The sequence below is a fragment of the Psammomys obesus genome, unplaced genomic scaffold (assembly GCF_907164565.1).
Source record: "Psammomys obesus unplaced genomic scaffold, mPsaObe1.curated_primary_1811, whole genome shotgun sequence".
NCBI lineage: Eukaryota > Metazoa > Chordata > Mammalia > Rodentia > Muridae > Psammomys > Psammomys obesus.
Window position 1 is genome coordinate 11847314 of NW_026585580.1, and position 16894 is coordinate 11864207.

Here is a 16894-nt window from a genome sequence, read left to right on the forward strand (position 1 = left end):
TTTAGAAGAGACAGTCTTGCTGACCCCATCCACAGAAATAAGGTTGTACAGGAAATTGTACCGGGTCAGATAGAAACCTCCCATCACTCTGAGGCGAGTGTGTTTTGGCTACACTTTTTAAAAGGTCAGCATTTACAGATGAGCTGCATGTTTCTTCCATTGGATGCATTTATTTTTTAAAGGCTTCACTTCATAAATTGCAGTGTTTCCAAACAGATCACGGTCACTGTTTAATGTACAGTTCTGCCTCCATCTAGTATTAGGGTAAGCAGAGCCTTCTTTTTGTTGGAACTGACCGTTTCCCCTGCAGTGATCTGGTGAATTAAGGCACGGGTCATGTGAACAATGCCCCCCTGGTGCAGGCAATGTTGCAACTCCATTTACCGCTGCTGCGCTTGGCGATCTTTTCTGCTGGGCTGTTCTTTCACTGTAATCAGACTTCTGTTTTCTCCGTTTGTAGCAATGGTGACCACGCGTCTGGTTTATGAATGTGCGTACCTGTCACCCGTGCTCTCCTTGCGTTCTCATTTTCATAATTGTGCTCTTTTTTGTCTCCTAAAAAGTTTCTCCAGGGGAATTTTGTGAACTTAATGCAAACCAAGTCCCTGGGAGTCCCATTGGTCTGTCTTCATGAGGTCAGCAGGGCACTCTGAGTTAGCTGAAGCCCTCAAAGATGCACCTCATTTAGATGAGTGCATTCAAGTCCGTCAGGATGCTGAGCGATCCCTTAGCGGTCATTGTTGTCTTTCAAATCCCCTATACACTTGCTGCACAGTCCCGCACATTATGGCTTCTGAATCTCTCTCCTGGTGGACTGAGCAAGATGTGTGATTTATTGCCTGCATAGCCAGGCTTAGCACTTAGCTGCGCTTGTTCTCAGAAGATGCCCGCTGAGTCAGCGGAGAGCGGCCTTCTTAGAAAGGTGCGCCTGTCTCAAGGAAAAATGACGAGGGGTCGGAGAGGTGGTCACGTCAGTAAAGTAGCTGCTCAGCGCCCACAGGAAAAGCCCTGGGCAAGGTAGCATGTGTGCGCAGCTGCAGCACTGGCAGGTCAAGACAGGAAGGCCCTGGAGCTCGCTGGTTAGCCAGTCCAGCAGAAATGATGACTCAGTTCCTCATGCAGTGGCAGACCCTGAATCAGAAAAATAATGGAAAACACCAAAGAAAATACCCAACATCGGCCTGTTACACATACATATACATACGCTCACAACTACACAGACGTCTAAAGCACACACCCATGAAACTGTTTAATCCTTCTCTGTATATAAACCTGAGCTTCCGTGAGCTTGGCGGTCTGAGCCACTGTTAACTTACTGAGGTTTTTATATGAAATACAGACTGTGCTTCTGTGGTTTTGCAGATTTGCATTGAGTTTTAAAATAATTAGCTGTCAGGCATTGCCTGAATCTTAAAGTTGTATAATTTCATATTCCACGCTACTTCGTCATCTTTTCTTTTCTTTTTTTTTTTTTTTTGTTTTTGTTTTTGTTTTTGTTTTTCGGACAGGGTTTCTCTGTGTAGCCTTGGCTGTCCTGGACTTGGTTTTGGAGACTAGGCTAGCCTTGAATTTACAGAGATCCACCTGCCTCTGTCTTCCTAAGTGCTGGGATTAAAGGTGTACGTCATCATACCTGGCCCTTGTACTAAATTAGATCCCCAAACCGAGCTCTGCCTCCCACCTGAGGGGACCTTTCAAGCACTGCTTTATTTAAAAGAATTATTTATTTTACAGGTCTCATTTCAGTAGAGATTGGTGAGTGTCATTATATCTAGGGTTAATGGGCCACGTGATGTACCCTTGTCCCTGAAGGAGCCCAGCAGCGTGCCTCTCGGGAAACACTTTAGTGCTGGTTTTTGAGACTTGTAGCCCTGGCCGTCCTGGAACAGAATTCACAACCTCTGCCCACCAAGTGCTAAGATGAAGCACAAGAGCCACCATTCCTGAGTGCCTGGAACCTGGATTTCAGTGTAAGGCCGTGAGAAGCCAGGGAAGTAAAAGAGAACGTAAAGTAACATCTATATAGTTGAGAAGTTCAGGAAACAACAAGACAGAAGCCAGTTCTGGTGCACATTCGCCCCTAACCACTGGAAAACATCTGTTTTTGTGACCACACCATAAATGGCTTGTTTTCCTAGAGTTTGGTTATTTTACACTTTCTAGTGGCAAATAATAGTGGATAAAAATTGAGTGTGATCCATATGAACATTTTCTTATGTGAGTCTTAACCTGAGTTTTGATTATCTTTAGCCTCTGCCCCAGAGATGCTAGTTTTAGGACCAAGAGATTAGGTTCTTGAGGTTACTTTCCTAGTTTTGAATCCTGATGCTTGAGTTATCAGTTTTCTAATCTTGAACAAATAAACTTCTCAATGCCCCAGTTTTTCTATCTGTAAAACCAGTATTGAGAATGTATAGTGGTTAGGTCAGGGCCTCGTGTCTCTAAGTGCTGAGTAAGTTTAAGTATTTATAACACGGGCATTATAAGTGGCAAAGCCCCAAAAGTTGCACCAATGATAGCCCCAGTCTGCTTTAGCATTATCTCAGGGTGTTCCTTTGTTTGCACACACTGGGCCGTTAACAAAACTTTCTCAAATGCAGCTTTCCTTATACTCCTTACCAGGTTATTTTCTTTGCTCTCCCAGCTCTTATTTTTATTAGATAACTTATTTAGTCATCAGTAGTCTTCAGGGACCAGACGGCGACGTATCTATGCTCGCAGATGTAAGCAGGGCGGTCACAGAAGTGAAGGCCGTTCATCTGATAGAAGCACCTACGCTGTCTGAAATGCCTGGAAAGCTGTTCAAGCAGAGTACCCAAGTTAAACTTTGCATCTAGTCTTCAGGAAATGCAGGTAGACAAGGCAAGCATTCTCTACAACGTTAGATGTGTAGACAGTTGACCCATGGTCAAACTGGCCAGTGAGTGACTCTGGAGGGAAGACCTCTGCCTGAGCAGAGCTCTGTTTTCAGTCTCAAAACTTTAGGTCCGCATTGGTTGGCCTGAGTCCCGGGCTGAACACATGAGAAGGTCTCCTCTCCTAAGAGGAAGTGAGCCCCAGGAAGAGGTTCCCTGGCACCTGGCACTATCTAACTAGGCGTGCACCTTTGCCTTTTTCTATCAGTGTTCATGGATGTGTGCAGTGATGATGGTGGGGGTGGAGAGAGCTTTTTCTGGGATAGCGTTGGGTGAGCTGGGGTGTGGCAGGGGGCCATGCTTGGCAATTCTGTAAGTAAGGCAGTTGTCTGCCAGCTGAAGGCTGCATTTAAATAAATGTTGGGTGGGAGGCTATCCTTAAGAAGCAAGCCTAGACCCATCACTTTTTCCAGTGGCTCAGATTCTTGTCTTTGGTGTTCCCACCCTTGTATCTGTGCTGCTGACTCACTGTGTAGCTGGCTTTGTTTTGTTGGAATGAAAAGTGCCATACACATGATTTAATGACCATCATCTCCATTGCCTTGAGAAGTTTGTCACAACCTGGTGAAAGAGGCCACAATAGTCTGAAAGGATTCTTTAGGAATTCCGTGGCACTGTGCTTCACGGAAAATGACATTTTGTTAGATGAATGGGAGGCCACCAGCAGAGGTGTATCAGGATTTGTTCTGTTGGCGCTTTTGACACCAGTTTGGTACCTGGAAAGATGAAAACTGTTCTCAGGGAAACGGGAGCGTACCACTGTGCTGGGGCCAAGAGCCCTCGGTTCCCATCTGCCTCGCACCGATGTTCTCCCCTCTGGAGCTGAGTGAAGGCTCGCCAGCACTTGGTGGTGCCTGGAGCCTGATGAGCAAGCCCGGGGCTGCTGTGATGTGCTAGAGAGTCCTGATGTCATGTTGTGCCTGGGCTTCTGGATTTTGCACTGTGGTCTCTTACGCTAATTTGAACTTTAGAGGAAACGGTTTTAGTTGGTAGTATTAGTATAACACAGATGAAAGAGTTGTAAACATGCTCTGTCCTTAACATGGGCTGAGGCAGCAGAGAGATTTTGTGTTATAGTTAAATGGAGCAATCTGACAATGATTAGAGGTCTCCTTGTGGTCATTTGTTTAGTGTCTGCTCAGGTAGGAGAAGGTAGATTAAAGAGCTTTTTGTATTAAATTCCCGATCAATCATAAGAACAGGCATCAGCCAGTAAATTCCTCTCCAGAGCAGAACCTAAACCTCTGTTCCGGCCTCCATTACCGAGCAGCACGAAGTATGCTGACAGGAGTCACTCATGCGCTCTGCTCATCAGTTAGGGAGAGGGCAAACACAAAAGCATCTGCAGAGAGAGATTCACGCCTCTATTCACTGTGCTTACTCAGCACATTCTCCCATCCTGTTTCTGCATTCCTTGCAAAGGCCTGTGAAACTGTACTGGATTTTGGTGTGTGGTAACTAAACTTCAAACAAGGAGCTCCAAGCAAGGCAATGTCTGCGAACGTTCCGAGTTAGAGATTCCGTTGTCAGAGGCCCTCTGCAGCTCTGCCTGGGCAGCCTTTCTCTGGAGACCATGTCACCATTCCCACCCCTGCTGTTTGCACCCCGTGCAGTCCTTCCTCTCCATTCCCCTCCTCAGCCTCAGCCTCAGCCTCAGCCGTCACAGGCACAAGCCCGACCGCCTGTCCTTCCACTCGCTCGGCCTTTAAACCTGAGCGGGGCACAGTGGCCGGGTCGTGGTCTTTTCCCTATGTCTCTGTGTTCAACAAGTGTCCCTATGTCATGACTGCTCAGTACATAAGTGAATAAAGGGGCTTGACATACTCCTCCCAGGGCTTGTTGATGGTGGTGTGCAAGTATCTTTCTTGTGAAGGGTTCCCTGAATCTAGAGATACTAGGAATGAAATGTGAGTGAAAACATGCCAAAGTCCTCTTCTTGCACCTTCCGCTCTCTTCTGATGAAATGTTACATGGAGTTTATAGACCCATGTATATTAGTTTTCATTTTGTTCCCCTATTTTGGAAATCTTTTTTCATGTCCATATATGCATATTTTCAAAACTGAAGTTTCACAGCACGAGTGAACTGTAACTTTAGTCTCTCTGGCCTCCTATTGATTAATGTTTACACTGTTTCAAATATTTGCCCACAGTAAACGTCCTTGTGAACTAGTCAGTGAACGTCCTTGTGAACTAGTCACGCTGTATTCGCAAGTGTTCTGGTACCAGTTCTTCAAGCAGAATTACTGATTCGGAAAGAATATGTGATATACACTGCCAAATTATCCTGTTGAGTGCTGTAATTTACCTACCTACATCATTGTAGGTAAGGACTACCCATTTATTTGCATTTGTGGCTGTTATTCTCATACATTTATGCCAGCATAAAGTTTGATTGGTTTGTTTGTTTGTTTGTTTGTTTTAGCAGCTGTTCTCTAGCAATGTTGGGGTGTTTTTTTTTCATGACCACATTCGCTGCTCCCTATTGTTGAAATAACTGTGTAGTAATTATTATTTTTTTAATGTATTTTGGAGTTACTGTTCATATACGTTCTGTTTGGGAAAGACAATTTGATGTTTCAAACAAGTCTGGGGGCTGCTGATGGTCTTCCCTTGTTTAGAACTTAGGTTCTTGTTTCTTGACATTGGAAGTGAGGTTCTGATGAATTGAGAGTTTCATCTTTTTTTTTCCTGACTTATAGGTTAGGGCTTATTGTTTGACCAAGAAAAAAGTATATTTTAGAGTCAGACTTTAGATCTTCTTTGGGCTGTACGCTGTGGAAGTTTTGCCTTTCCCCTCCTTTTCCCCAGGCTTACTCAGATCCTTCCCTCCCTCTCTTCTTCCCTCTCTACCCTCCCTCCTCCCCTTCTTTCCTTTCCTGCCTCCCCTTCCCTCCCCTGTCTTTCTTTCCCTTCTGTTATAATCAGGTAGGTTGGCCTCTGACTGATAATCACAGGCGTCACTGGGTGTACACAGACCCTGGTTTGTACAACTCCAAAGTATACGGTACCACCCAGCCCAGACCCTTGCTTTGCAATGTGAGTGAACACACCTGCGGAGTAACATACGGACACACCTGATGGTCACAGTTCTCTCCAAGGAGTATGTCAGGCCATGAAGGGGAGCTTCCCGAGTCACGTGTGTGTAGCCAGCGCGAGCTGAGTCAGCTGGCTGTTGCTTTTTACTCTAAGGGAACCCTGCCCGAGTTGATTCTGCAGTAAAATCTAGTATCCTCTTGGTTGCCTCATTGTCACCTCTCAAAAATTAGAGAGAAGGGGCGGGGAGGGAGAAGGAAGAAGACTGAGGGTCGTCTTTAAGACCGTTTGTGATAGAAGCAGGTTAGCTCGATTTCAGTAGCAGTTCCTCAGGGCTCTGGCTCGCCAGTGTTTGTTTAAAAGGGGGCGTTGACTAGTTTCCACTGCAAGTAGGAGTGTCTAGTCAGGGCTTTCCTCTCTGTGGAGAAAGTTAGCAGCATAGGGACACATCACCTCTGCGTACAAGAGAGTCCAGGACGCAGAATGATGGGGCAGCTTGTGAGGAGCCACCAGGACTGGGCTGCACAGCTGGTGGCACGCATGTGCTGTATGGGTTAGTACGGTCACCCCAGAGCGCCTCGTGCCTATCTCAGAACCTGGAAAGGACAGCTGTGCTACCTGCTTTGGCTTGCATGGCGAGAGCTGACAGGCTGTGGGTGCTGGGGAATCTAGCTCACCGCCCGAGAGAACTTTGCTGCCTGTGCTTGTGCACTGGAGAAGTCTCTATGTAGCACTGACGTTTGCTGTGTGCACATTTAACTTTGAGCTTTACTGGAAACTGTAAACAGTGTGAGCCATAGTTACTGCTCTTTATGTGACTATTTTCTTAAATTCTATTATTGTTTGCACCCAGTGTTTTTGTATATTTTCAGCTACTTTGTATTTCATAAGGAGAATGTAATATATGTTTTCATTTAAAGTGGATTGTAAATAAGATGATTTTGACTGTCGGAATGCTAGAAAACTTGACTTGGAATAGTGACTGGGTAATGTATAAAGCCAACAACTGGCTAATACACAGGAACGATGGAAGTCCCGTTGATGTCATAGCAACAGTGCCCTAAATATAAATCTCAGGGTTAAGCATTCCTGACTAAAACAAGGAAAAATCACCATGAGACTTGTAATTGGAAAATTACATGGTATAATCTGGCGCACTCCCTTGTAAAATAACTCCCCTTTGAAATAACGTGTGCGGATGGTGGTAAAAGCGCCGGGTCTTCCCAGGCTGAAGTCCTTGCCCAGCTGCGGGGTGGAAGAAAGCTGAGGATCTTGGATTGTTGTCCTGCTGCTGGGACTTCTGCCTGAGGCTCTCCTTGGCTGCTGGTGGCCCTCACCCAGGTTCCTGTGACTTAGGAGGAGGCTTGGGTTATCATCAGAAGATGGCGGCATCAAGCCTAGGTTGCACCTCACCCAGTGAGCTTCGGTCTTTGCTTCCTCCTGTGCTTTCATTGTGAATCATGGTTCCCAGGGCTCTGGCTCTTTCTTAGTCTCCAGTGGTGCTTCTTTGCCTTCCAGAAGCTTTTCTCTTCCCTGCGGTCCCATTAATCAATTGTCGGTGTTAGTACCTGCACTGTCGGTGTTCTGTTCAGGAAATTGTTTCCAGAGCCCATGCATTCAAGGTTATTCCCCACTTTCTCTACAGTCAGCTTCAGAGTGTCTGGCGTTATGTTGAGGGCTTTGATCCACTTAGACCTGAGTTGGTGCAGGGGAATAAGTGTGGATCTATTTGCCTTGTTTACATGCTGACATCCACCCTGACCTGCACCATTTGTTGAAGATAGCGTTTTCTTCCCGGTGTGCATTTCTGGCTTCTTTATAAAAAATCAGGTGTCCATCTGTGTGGACTTATATCTGGCTCTTCAGTTTGACTCCATTGATCATTGTCTGTTTTTTTGCCAATATTACCCATTTCTTATTATTATAGGTCTGTAGTACAGCTTGAAATTAGGAATGGTGGGACCTCTAACAGCTTTTTGTTTGTTTGCTTTTTTTTTTTTAATTGTTCAGGATTGTTTTAACTATCCTGGGTTTTTGTTGTTTTTTTTTTCCATATGAAGTTAAAAATTGTTCTTTCAAGGTTTGTAAAGATTTTGTTGGAATTTTGATGGGGATTGCATTGAATCTGTAGAGTGCTTTTGTTATAATGGTTATTTGCAGGTTATTATATTATGTATAATAGTATACATAAGTGACTCAAAATTTCATTGGGGAAGTCCTACAGCTGATAAATACTTTCAGCAAAGTAGCTGGATACAAGATTAACACACACACAGGAAACAAAACACAACAAAAACAAAACAACCCAGGAACTCTGTTATATACAGATGACAAATGCACTGATAAAGAAATCAGGGAAACGGCACCTTTCACACTAGCTTCAAATAATATAAAATATTTTGGTATAACTCTAACCAAGAAAGTGTGAAAGACCTGTATGGTAAAACTCCTTTTCTTTGAAGAAAGAAATCAAAAAAGATATCAGAAGATGGTGTTCATGAATTGGTAGAGTTGACATCATAACATGACACAATAATATCATAACATCTGCAAATAACAATACTTGGACTTTTTTCCAGTTTGCATCCCCTTGATCGTCTTCAGTTGTCTTAGTGCTCTAGCTAGAACTCCAAGTACTATGTTGAACAGATAGGGAGAGAGTCGGCAATCTAGTCCTAGTCCTGATTTGAGTGGGATTGCTTTGAGTGTCTCCAGTTAACCTGGTGTGAGACAACTTGGGATGGCTCTGTGGTGGGTGGGTGGTGCAGCAGCTGGGCAGCAGATGAAACACTGGGAAGAGATGGGTCTGATTAAAAGCCCATAGTTCTTCCTTACAGGTGGCTCAAAGTTGTGAAGTTTTAATAACATACAGGAGGATATCCTCCAAACATCCCATCTTTGTTTAACTACACGACATGAAGCTTCCTGTGCCGGGGTCATACCAACCTTATGCTTTTTCCTTCTTTTCAGATGAGCGGGATAAAGTTCAGAAGAAAACATTTACAAAATGGATAAATCAGCATCTCATGAAGGTGAGTTGCTCCCCCTCACGCTAGAGCTGTTTTGCACACTCCAGTGCACCGGGCAGAGCCGTGCATGTCACACACTGCTAATAAATGGCAACTGCACACACAGTTGAGACACCCGTGCTGTCTGGCATGACAGTGGGGTGGGAAGGTAAGTCTTCTGACGGAAGCTTGTTTTGTGACATTTGTCAAGGCTTTTGTCGTTGTTGAACTCAGAAAGTCTCAGCAGCTCAAGGAGTCCATACACTTACATGTTTGGACTAGGACAAGCTGCATTCTGGTACGGAATTGTTTCTCTTTCAAGATTCCAGTTCTGGACTGTTCCTCTCCACCCCACCCTTTTGGATAGGTGGTGCTCGGGTGAGAATGACAGCGGATTGTGGAAAGAAGTTGGGAATAGTTTTATTTGTGCGTAAGGATCATGTCTGTATCACTGAGAAATAGTTGCGGGCCTTAGATCAATGTTACTTATGTGCTGTGTGTCACCTTGAGAATTTGGAAGACATTCTTTAGAAACGTACACAGAATTTTCCTTATCTTCAGAGAGTTGTTGAATTCTACTGAAACCCATGTGATTTTATAGCCAACTAACTGTTCGCCACCTTTTCTCCCCTTGTTTTTGTAAGAATCTCTGAAATTTCAATAGAAAACCTGTCTGGGTGGGAAGAGTTTTTCTGTTTAAACTGTCATACAGTATAACAGCGACAGCAGCTTGTAAAGAGGGATGTTAGCCAGTTATGGTGGGGTTCACCCTTCATCCCACCACTCATGAGGCAGAGGCAGACAGATCTCTGTAAATTCTAGGCCACCTTCACCTACATTGTGAGCTCGGGCTACATAGTGAGACCCTGTTTCAAACAAACAAAATTATTTCAGTGTCAGAGACATATCTGAATGACCTGAGTCGTTCCCTCCTCTTCCATTACCCAGCAGCACTCTGTTAAACTCTGGTGCTCATTTTCAGAGAGAGCATGTCACTGGCTCTAGTTGAGACTGGGAACCTGTTGTGTGGACAAGAACTAGAAGTTGAGACCTGCTTAACGAAAGTCTCAAAGATTGAAGTCTTAAATGTGTTACATACAGAGTAACACGGGGAAAAATAAGTATTTTACATACAACCATACAAAGAGCATTTTACATATAGCCAGTAAATTGAGGCCCGTCTAGCTGCTGTGGGTGCAGGCATGTGGAGTGTGTGGAGGCTGTTAGAGGTCAGAGTTTTAGATTAACTCTTGGTTGGGGTCTAGTTCAATGGTTGGGTGCTTGCTGAGCACACAAAAGACCTTGGGCTCACTCTCAAGCGTACAAACAAAACAAAATTAAATTAAAAGTATCTCCTGTTTAATGTGGAGTCACATCAGGGAGGTAGGAAGCTGGAATGTGGCCTTGGCTGACTCCCACCATCAGCAGCTTATGCTCCTGTGCAGCGGTTTTGCAGCAGCTCACGCTGGGCTGTTCTCAGAGTCCTGAGAGCATACATGGAAGCTGCTGGTGTCAAACTCCAGCCATTAGAACAACGCTCACCCCTGCCACACTTTTGTTTTTGTCAAAAAGTCACATTATCCTCCAGTGAAGAAAAATAAATACCCACAAACATTCGGGGCAGCTGAGTAGAGGCAGTTTGTCTCTACCGCCTTGTCTGTGCTTCACCTAAGGCTTGATGGGAGGAATGCTGTACTGGGTGGGGAACCTGGTTCTGTCCCTGGATCGAATGCTGTTTAGGTGACTGTGTGATCATAATTCAGTTAGTGGGAACTATAAAATAAGTGTGCATTGTGGTTAGAAAAAGTATTACTATTGGGGAACTCACCCTTTGTTGATTTTCCTGTGTTTTCACTGGAAATGTTGGATACACCCAGAGTGATAGTGAAGTGGGGTGGGGGTGGGGCCCTGTGTCTTCCTTCCTTCCTTCCTTCCTTCCTCCCTTCCTTCCTTCCTTCCTTCCTTCCTTCCTTCCTCCCTTCCTTCCTTCCTTCCTTCCTTCCTTCCTTTATTTTTTTCCTAATTTCTCTCTTTCTTTTTCTTCAGTTCCTTTAAATTAATGAAAAGTCTACTATTTGAAGAGATTTTATAAAAATCAAACTGTGTTATTTAAGAGATAAGGGAAAGGGCGGACATTAAAAATGAGGCAGTAGAAATGATCTGGCATCTTCAGGCTTCAGACAACTCATGATACTGAGAAAGTGAGCAGCGTGGAGCTTCACTAGTGTTTGTTAGGATTGCATTCATGTGTGAAACATTTTTTCCTTAAGATGGTTGGTGAGGAAAAGTGTCTTCTGGAAAAAGTAACTGTTTTAGTCTGTTGCTGTGAAGAGACACCATGACCAAAGAAAACATTTACTTAGGGGATTGCTTATGGTTTCAGAGGCATGGTCTGTTGCTACGGCCGAGAGCAAGGCAGTGGTCAGGAACGGTGCTGGTCTACAAACAAAGAGATCTACACCTGATCTGCAAACAAAGAGGGCTGGAGACGGGGGAGACCAAAGTCAGGCAGACGGCAGGGTCTGCCATGGGGTTTTGAAACCTTAAAACCTACTCCAGTAGGGCCACCCCTCCTAATCTTTCTAATCCTTTCAGATAGTTCCACTCCCTGGTGACTAAGCATTCGAATACATGAGCCTCTAGGGCCCATTTATAGTCAAACTACCACGGTAATTTTTCTTAGCTTTATTTTTTTTATATTTCTCAACACTAAAATTATATCTCAAAATGTACTTGCTGGAGAGCATCACCTCCTTGTCTCTCTCTGGAGTCTGCCCCGCCCCCTCCACCCGCTATGTGGATGGCTCTGCCTGATGCACACTGACTGTTCTGTCGAGAGTGCATCCTTCTGATTCATTGTCCTCACAGATACTTTAAGGAACAAAACCTGTCAGCGCATTCTTGTCTGCTCTAATTGTTTACCTTGGGAATGGTGGGATGGGAACATTTACCCATGTTTTAGCATAACTTAAGCTGCAGCATTCTAACATGAGTTTCAGAATGGTTGTTCCTGAAAATGCCACGGCTTTACTCTGCTGTGTTACTTGGAGACTTGTGGGATTCTTCTGGGAATAATCTACAGCCTGTGTGGACGACCAGTTTTTTTGTGAACTGGAGGTTGTTCCTAACTACTTGTCATCACTGGTCGTATGCATGCCCACTTGCTGTGCTCCTGTCTCGTAATCAGAGGAAGAGCACGGAAGATGAAGGCACTGTGTGTTCAGCTCTGCCTACGGGTGTGGAAGAGCGGGCCTGGGAAAGAGGGAAGCCTTGATTCTCAAGGCACTGTAACTGTTACTAGAAACTGCATCCTCCTTTCACGTGAGGATCTAACTAGGAAGTAGAACTGAGCCAGGAAGTGCAGATGCTCAGAGGGTTGGCCTGTGGGTTAACAGTTTTCAGAAGACTGGAGCCTGCATCGGTCCAGGCGATGTGGCCTCCCTGTATAGGACCAGCACCCAGCACTCAGTGGTTCCCGGCCTTCCCGATGCTGCGGCCCTCTAATACAGTGCCTCATGTTTTGCTGACCCCAGCCATAAAGTTCTTTTGTTGGTACTCCATAACTGTAATTTTGCTACCATTATGAATTTTAATATAAATGTCTGATATGCAGGATACCTTCATATGTGTGACCTCCAAAGGGGTCACAACCCACAGGCTTAGAATCCCTGAGTTAAACTGTGTTTATTCTGCCATATTGTGTAAAAGATGCTTGTTATAGTGATTTTTTCTAAGTTTTAATGTACTGATATATAAATTACTGGTTTCTTTGGAGAAGAGCACCTGGATTCCAATGTTGGACTGTGTCCTGTTTGTTAGTATGTGCTTAGCTACTGCATGGGAGACAGGCAAAAGGCTGTACATTCATCTCCCATTGTGTCTCTGGAGAGCCAGGTTCACTCATGCAAGAATGTCCTCTGCCACTCATCTCATGTGTATGAATGCTGAACCTGCATGTGTGCCTACGCGCTGTTTGCATGCAGTACCATCAGATACCTGAAGAGGGCATCACATGGCCTGCAACTGTAGTTGCAAATGGTTGTGAGCCTCAGTGGAGGTGCTGGGAATTGAACCTGGGTCCTCTGCCAGAAGAGCCAGCACACTTAGCCACTTGGCCATCTCTTTAGCCCCAGTGTGTATTCATTAAAAACAATAATTTGAACCATTGGAAGAAAAGTTATATATGTCATTGCTATTTTCCTCTAAATACTTGGAAATATATGGGAATTCATCTTTGTCGCCACACGCTTGACTAACTGTACATTTACATTGGTATCATACTTAATGGTTCTGTTCCAGTTCGTTGGTTGATACTAGGGCAGGATGCTGTCCACCCTTGACACTGTGCTGAAGTACTTCCCTTTAACACGCTTTACTCAAAAACAGTGTAAGTATAGGCTTGTGACATTGAATATTTCTGAGGTGTTTGGAATGTAGGTTTGTGGCAAGGGCATCCTAGAAGAAGAGAAGACTAATGGCTTAATCATGTGGGCATGCTCATTCTGATGTGGTCCTTTGGCCTCAGTGTCACAGACCTAAGCCCTGCAAGGGGGGCAAAGTGGGATAAAAGTATATACAGGGTAGGCCCTGCTGTGCTCAGGCTCAGCCTTTGGATATGAGTGCGTTGAGCCAGTGCCTGAGCAAATAAAAGCTGCCTCCTAGCTGAAAGCGTCTGGCCCTGTTTCTCTGCTCTGAATCCTATTGTAGGTTTCTAGCATGGAAAATTAGCTTACGACAAAATATATTTTGAACTTAAAATTATCTTACGATGGGGAAAGTACCCTTTCCCTTTTGACAGTTAGGGTGAGGTAAGCACTTTTAGATGAGTGTAATCTTTGCGGACTACTCTTTAAAGTATGAATGTCAACATCCTATTCCATAATTCAGTCAAAACATTTCAGTTTATTCTTGTTGGTAATACTTTTCTCGATTTCCTGTTCGTTGGTATGGTTATTGCCACCACTCCTGGCGCGTGACAGATGCTGCATTGGTTAGTATGCAGTAGACAGGCCACCTCCTCCTCATTCTACCGTGAGGAAACCGAGGCTCATCAGAGAAGACCGGAGAGTTACCTGCTTGACGTGGCATAGCTGGAATGTGTCACAGCTGAGGTGTGGCTGGCCCTTCTGACTCTGAAGAGCTTCTCTGCGAGGCCATGACTTCTGTTTGCATTCTTCTTTAATCAATATACTTGGCAAGAATTTAGAGATACAGATAAAAGTATGCAGGGAGAAGCCAGATAGCATTCTTGAAGGTCAGTGTTTTAGCTAGAGACAAGTAATGACTGAGGCATTTTCAGAGAGGAAAAACAAATTACACTTTGATCAGTGGTATTAGCGTTTCCCAAAGCTTGTTCTTCGGCTCTCTCCATCAGGAGTGTGTGCACTTTGCAGTTGGTGCACACTTAGTGTGTTATTAATGCTAGACCCTAAGCTGAGCAAGGGCAGGGGTACTTCTGTCTCATTGTAACAGTGCATAATGTCAGATTTCCTTTCGCCATGAAAAGAACTTGTCACCTAATCAATGAAGGTGAAAACAAACTAGTCCCCCTTATATCCACTTTATGATATAGAAATTACAGCAGGGAATTACAAGGGTTTGCTTGTAAGTGAGCACAGAGTCTGCTGGGAGGGCAGTTCAGGATGAGTTTCTTCTTTTAAAGCTGAAAAGGCTCATTTTACTTTGTGTGTGTGTGTGTGTGTGTGTGTGTGTGTGTGTGTGTGTGTACATTTGCACACTAGTCACCTTTTTGTTGCTATAACAAAATTCCCGAGAAAACCAGCTTAAAAGGTCTCATTGCTTTGGAGATTTCAGCCTATGGTTGGCTCATTCCATTGCTTTTAGGCTTGTGGCAAGGCAGAAAGATGATGGGAGGGCCTGGGGAGGAAAGATGCTTTCTTCATGACAATCATGGAGAAGAAGGGAGGGGTTGCAACACAAGAGAAAGTGGGGCTGGGGATAAGATAAGCCCTTCAAAGACAGTGACCTGACTCTTCCAGCCAGGCCCTACCACCTAATGGGCTATTTATTTAGCCTTGTGGCCTGATAAATATAATCAGAGCCATATAATTCTCAGTAGTACTGCTGACTTCAGCACATGTGCTTTTGGGACAATCCTATGTCCAAATCTCAATAACTTAGAAACTGAACACCCTTGGGGTTGAAGGCTTGGCTCAGTAGTTAAGAGTGGTTGGCCTTGCAGAGGACCTGGGTTCGGCTGCCAGCACCCACACGGTGACTTACAGCCATCGGTAACTCTAGCTGCAGGGCTGTCCAAGCCAGCTCTGATCTTTGTGAGCTCTGCACACATGTGGTGCACATGTGTACATGCAGGCAAAACACTCACATGCATGAAAATAAAATGAATAAATCCAGGGGGAGGGGAGAAGCTGAATCTGAAGGGAAGGAGGTCAAGGCAGCGGGACCAGCTGTCCCAAGAGCTTCCCTCGTTTACACACGGGATCACTTGCTTTGTCTGCCCTTGCTAGTGAGCTTTGCTTTTGTTTTCATTGCTTCTGAATTTACAAAAATGTATTACAAGACTAAATTCTTCTTACTTGGCAATTCTCTGATCCTGAATAGATAAGTCCAGTAGGTTCTCTGCAGTTCTCCTACAGATGCAGTGAGGTTTCTTTCTTTCAAAGACTGGGATGTTCCTTTCTATACAATCAAACACAAGCCTACTTCCAGGCTTTCCCTAGTCAGGGTTTGCTGTCTTGCTGACTCAAGGAGACCTCAGAAAGAGCATAAGAAGAGTTGATGGATGAAGACATGTGACAAAGCAGAGTAAAGCTAGACATTAGAGAGGCTTGAGGATGGCTGGTCAGTAGGTGAGGGAGTGGTGTCCCAACGGCAAGGTGGACTTAATTAATCATCTGATTGCAGTATAAGACGGAGAATGTTTCTGCTTTATGATCACACCTGTAATCCCAGCAGTCAGGGAAGCAGATATTGCTGTGAGTTCAAGGCCAGCCTGATCTACAAAGCGAGTCCAGGAAGCCAAGGCTACACAGAGAAACCCTGTCTTGAAAAATCAGAAAGAGAGAGAGACAGAGAGAGAGAGAGAGAGAGAGAGAGAGAGAGAGAGAAAGAGAAGAGGACTGACTTAAAAGGGATGCTTCAGAAACAAGGAAAATTATTTCATCTTTCTATACATGTAGAAATTGACTCCAGTTGGCGTTTGGCTATCACACTGGCTGATATTTGCTTGAAGAGTACTTTTAAAGCACACTTCTCTGGGCACTCTTGTTTGTAGTTTGAAAGAGAAAAACGTTTAGTATGATGACGAAATTCATTATAGGTTTTGCTCCTAAATATGTAGTCTTTAATATGTGAGTGCAAGCTTTTATAAGTCAGTTTCAGAGGCCCCAGGTTTCATTTCTTTCGGTGAGTAAAATTAATACTGGGTTTACAGACTAGCCCATGTGGTCATATACAGATGTTAAGAGTTTAAGTAGTGGGTACAAGAAGCCACATAGTAGAGAAGAAAACGTGGGCAAGTAATGCATCATCAACTTGAATGGATCTGGGGTCAGCTTAAGAGACACACATGGGTGGGTTTGTGAGAGTGTTACTTCTTAAAAAATAGCTTTAAATTGTGTGTGTGTGTGTGTGTGTGTGTGTGTGTATACACTGCATGCACTCATGTGTGATGGGTGCTTGCAGAAGCCAAAAGGTGATACATCCTCTGTAGCTGGTGACTCTGAGCCATCCAGCATGGCTGCTGGGGTCTCCTGCAAGAACATCACAAACTCTTACCCTCTGAGCCATCTCTCAGACCTGAGGGGACTTCTTAAAAGGAAAGCAGGAGGGAGAGACCATGGCCCACTACACTGCAGGGCTCACATTCTTCTTATTTTTTTCCCTGGATTTATCTTTTTTTTTTTTTTTGCCTTTAAGTATTTTGGTTGCATCTATGTATGTATGTATGTATGTA

At 44.4% G+C, this 16894-nt stretch overlaps 1 protein-coding gene across 12 annotated transcripts in view; it reads left to right on the forward strand.

Moving 5' to 3' along the window:
• Dst (dystonin) overlaps positions 1–16894 on the forward strand; it is a 400583-nt gene that overhangs the window by 163019 nt on the left and 220670 nt on the right. For 11 of the 12 annotated variants that reach the window (XM_055606512.1, XM_055606422.1, XM_055606436.1 and 8 more), the window contains one exon: positions 8921–8982. In XM_055606512.1, the coding sequence (XP_055462487.1) occupies positions 8921–8982 (62 nt within the window). Of the gene's footprint in view, positions 1–6435; positions 6504–8920; positions 8983–16894 lie in introns of those variants that run through there. The other variant, XM_055606470.1, reaches the window with a different exon arrangement.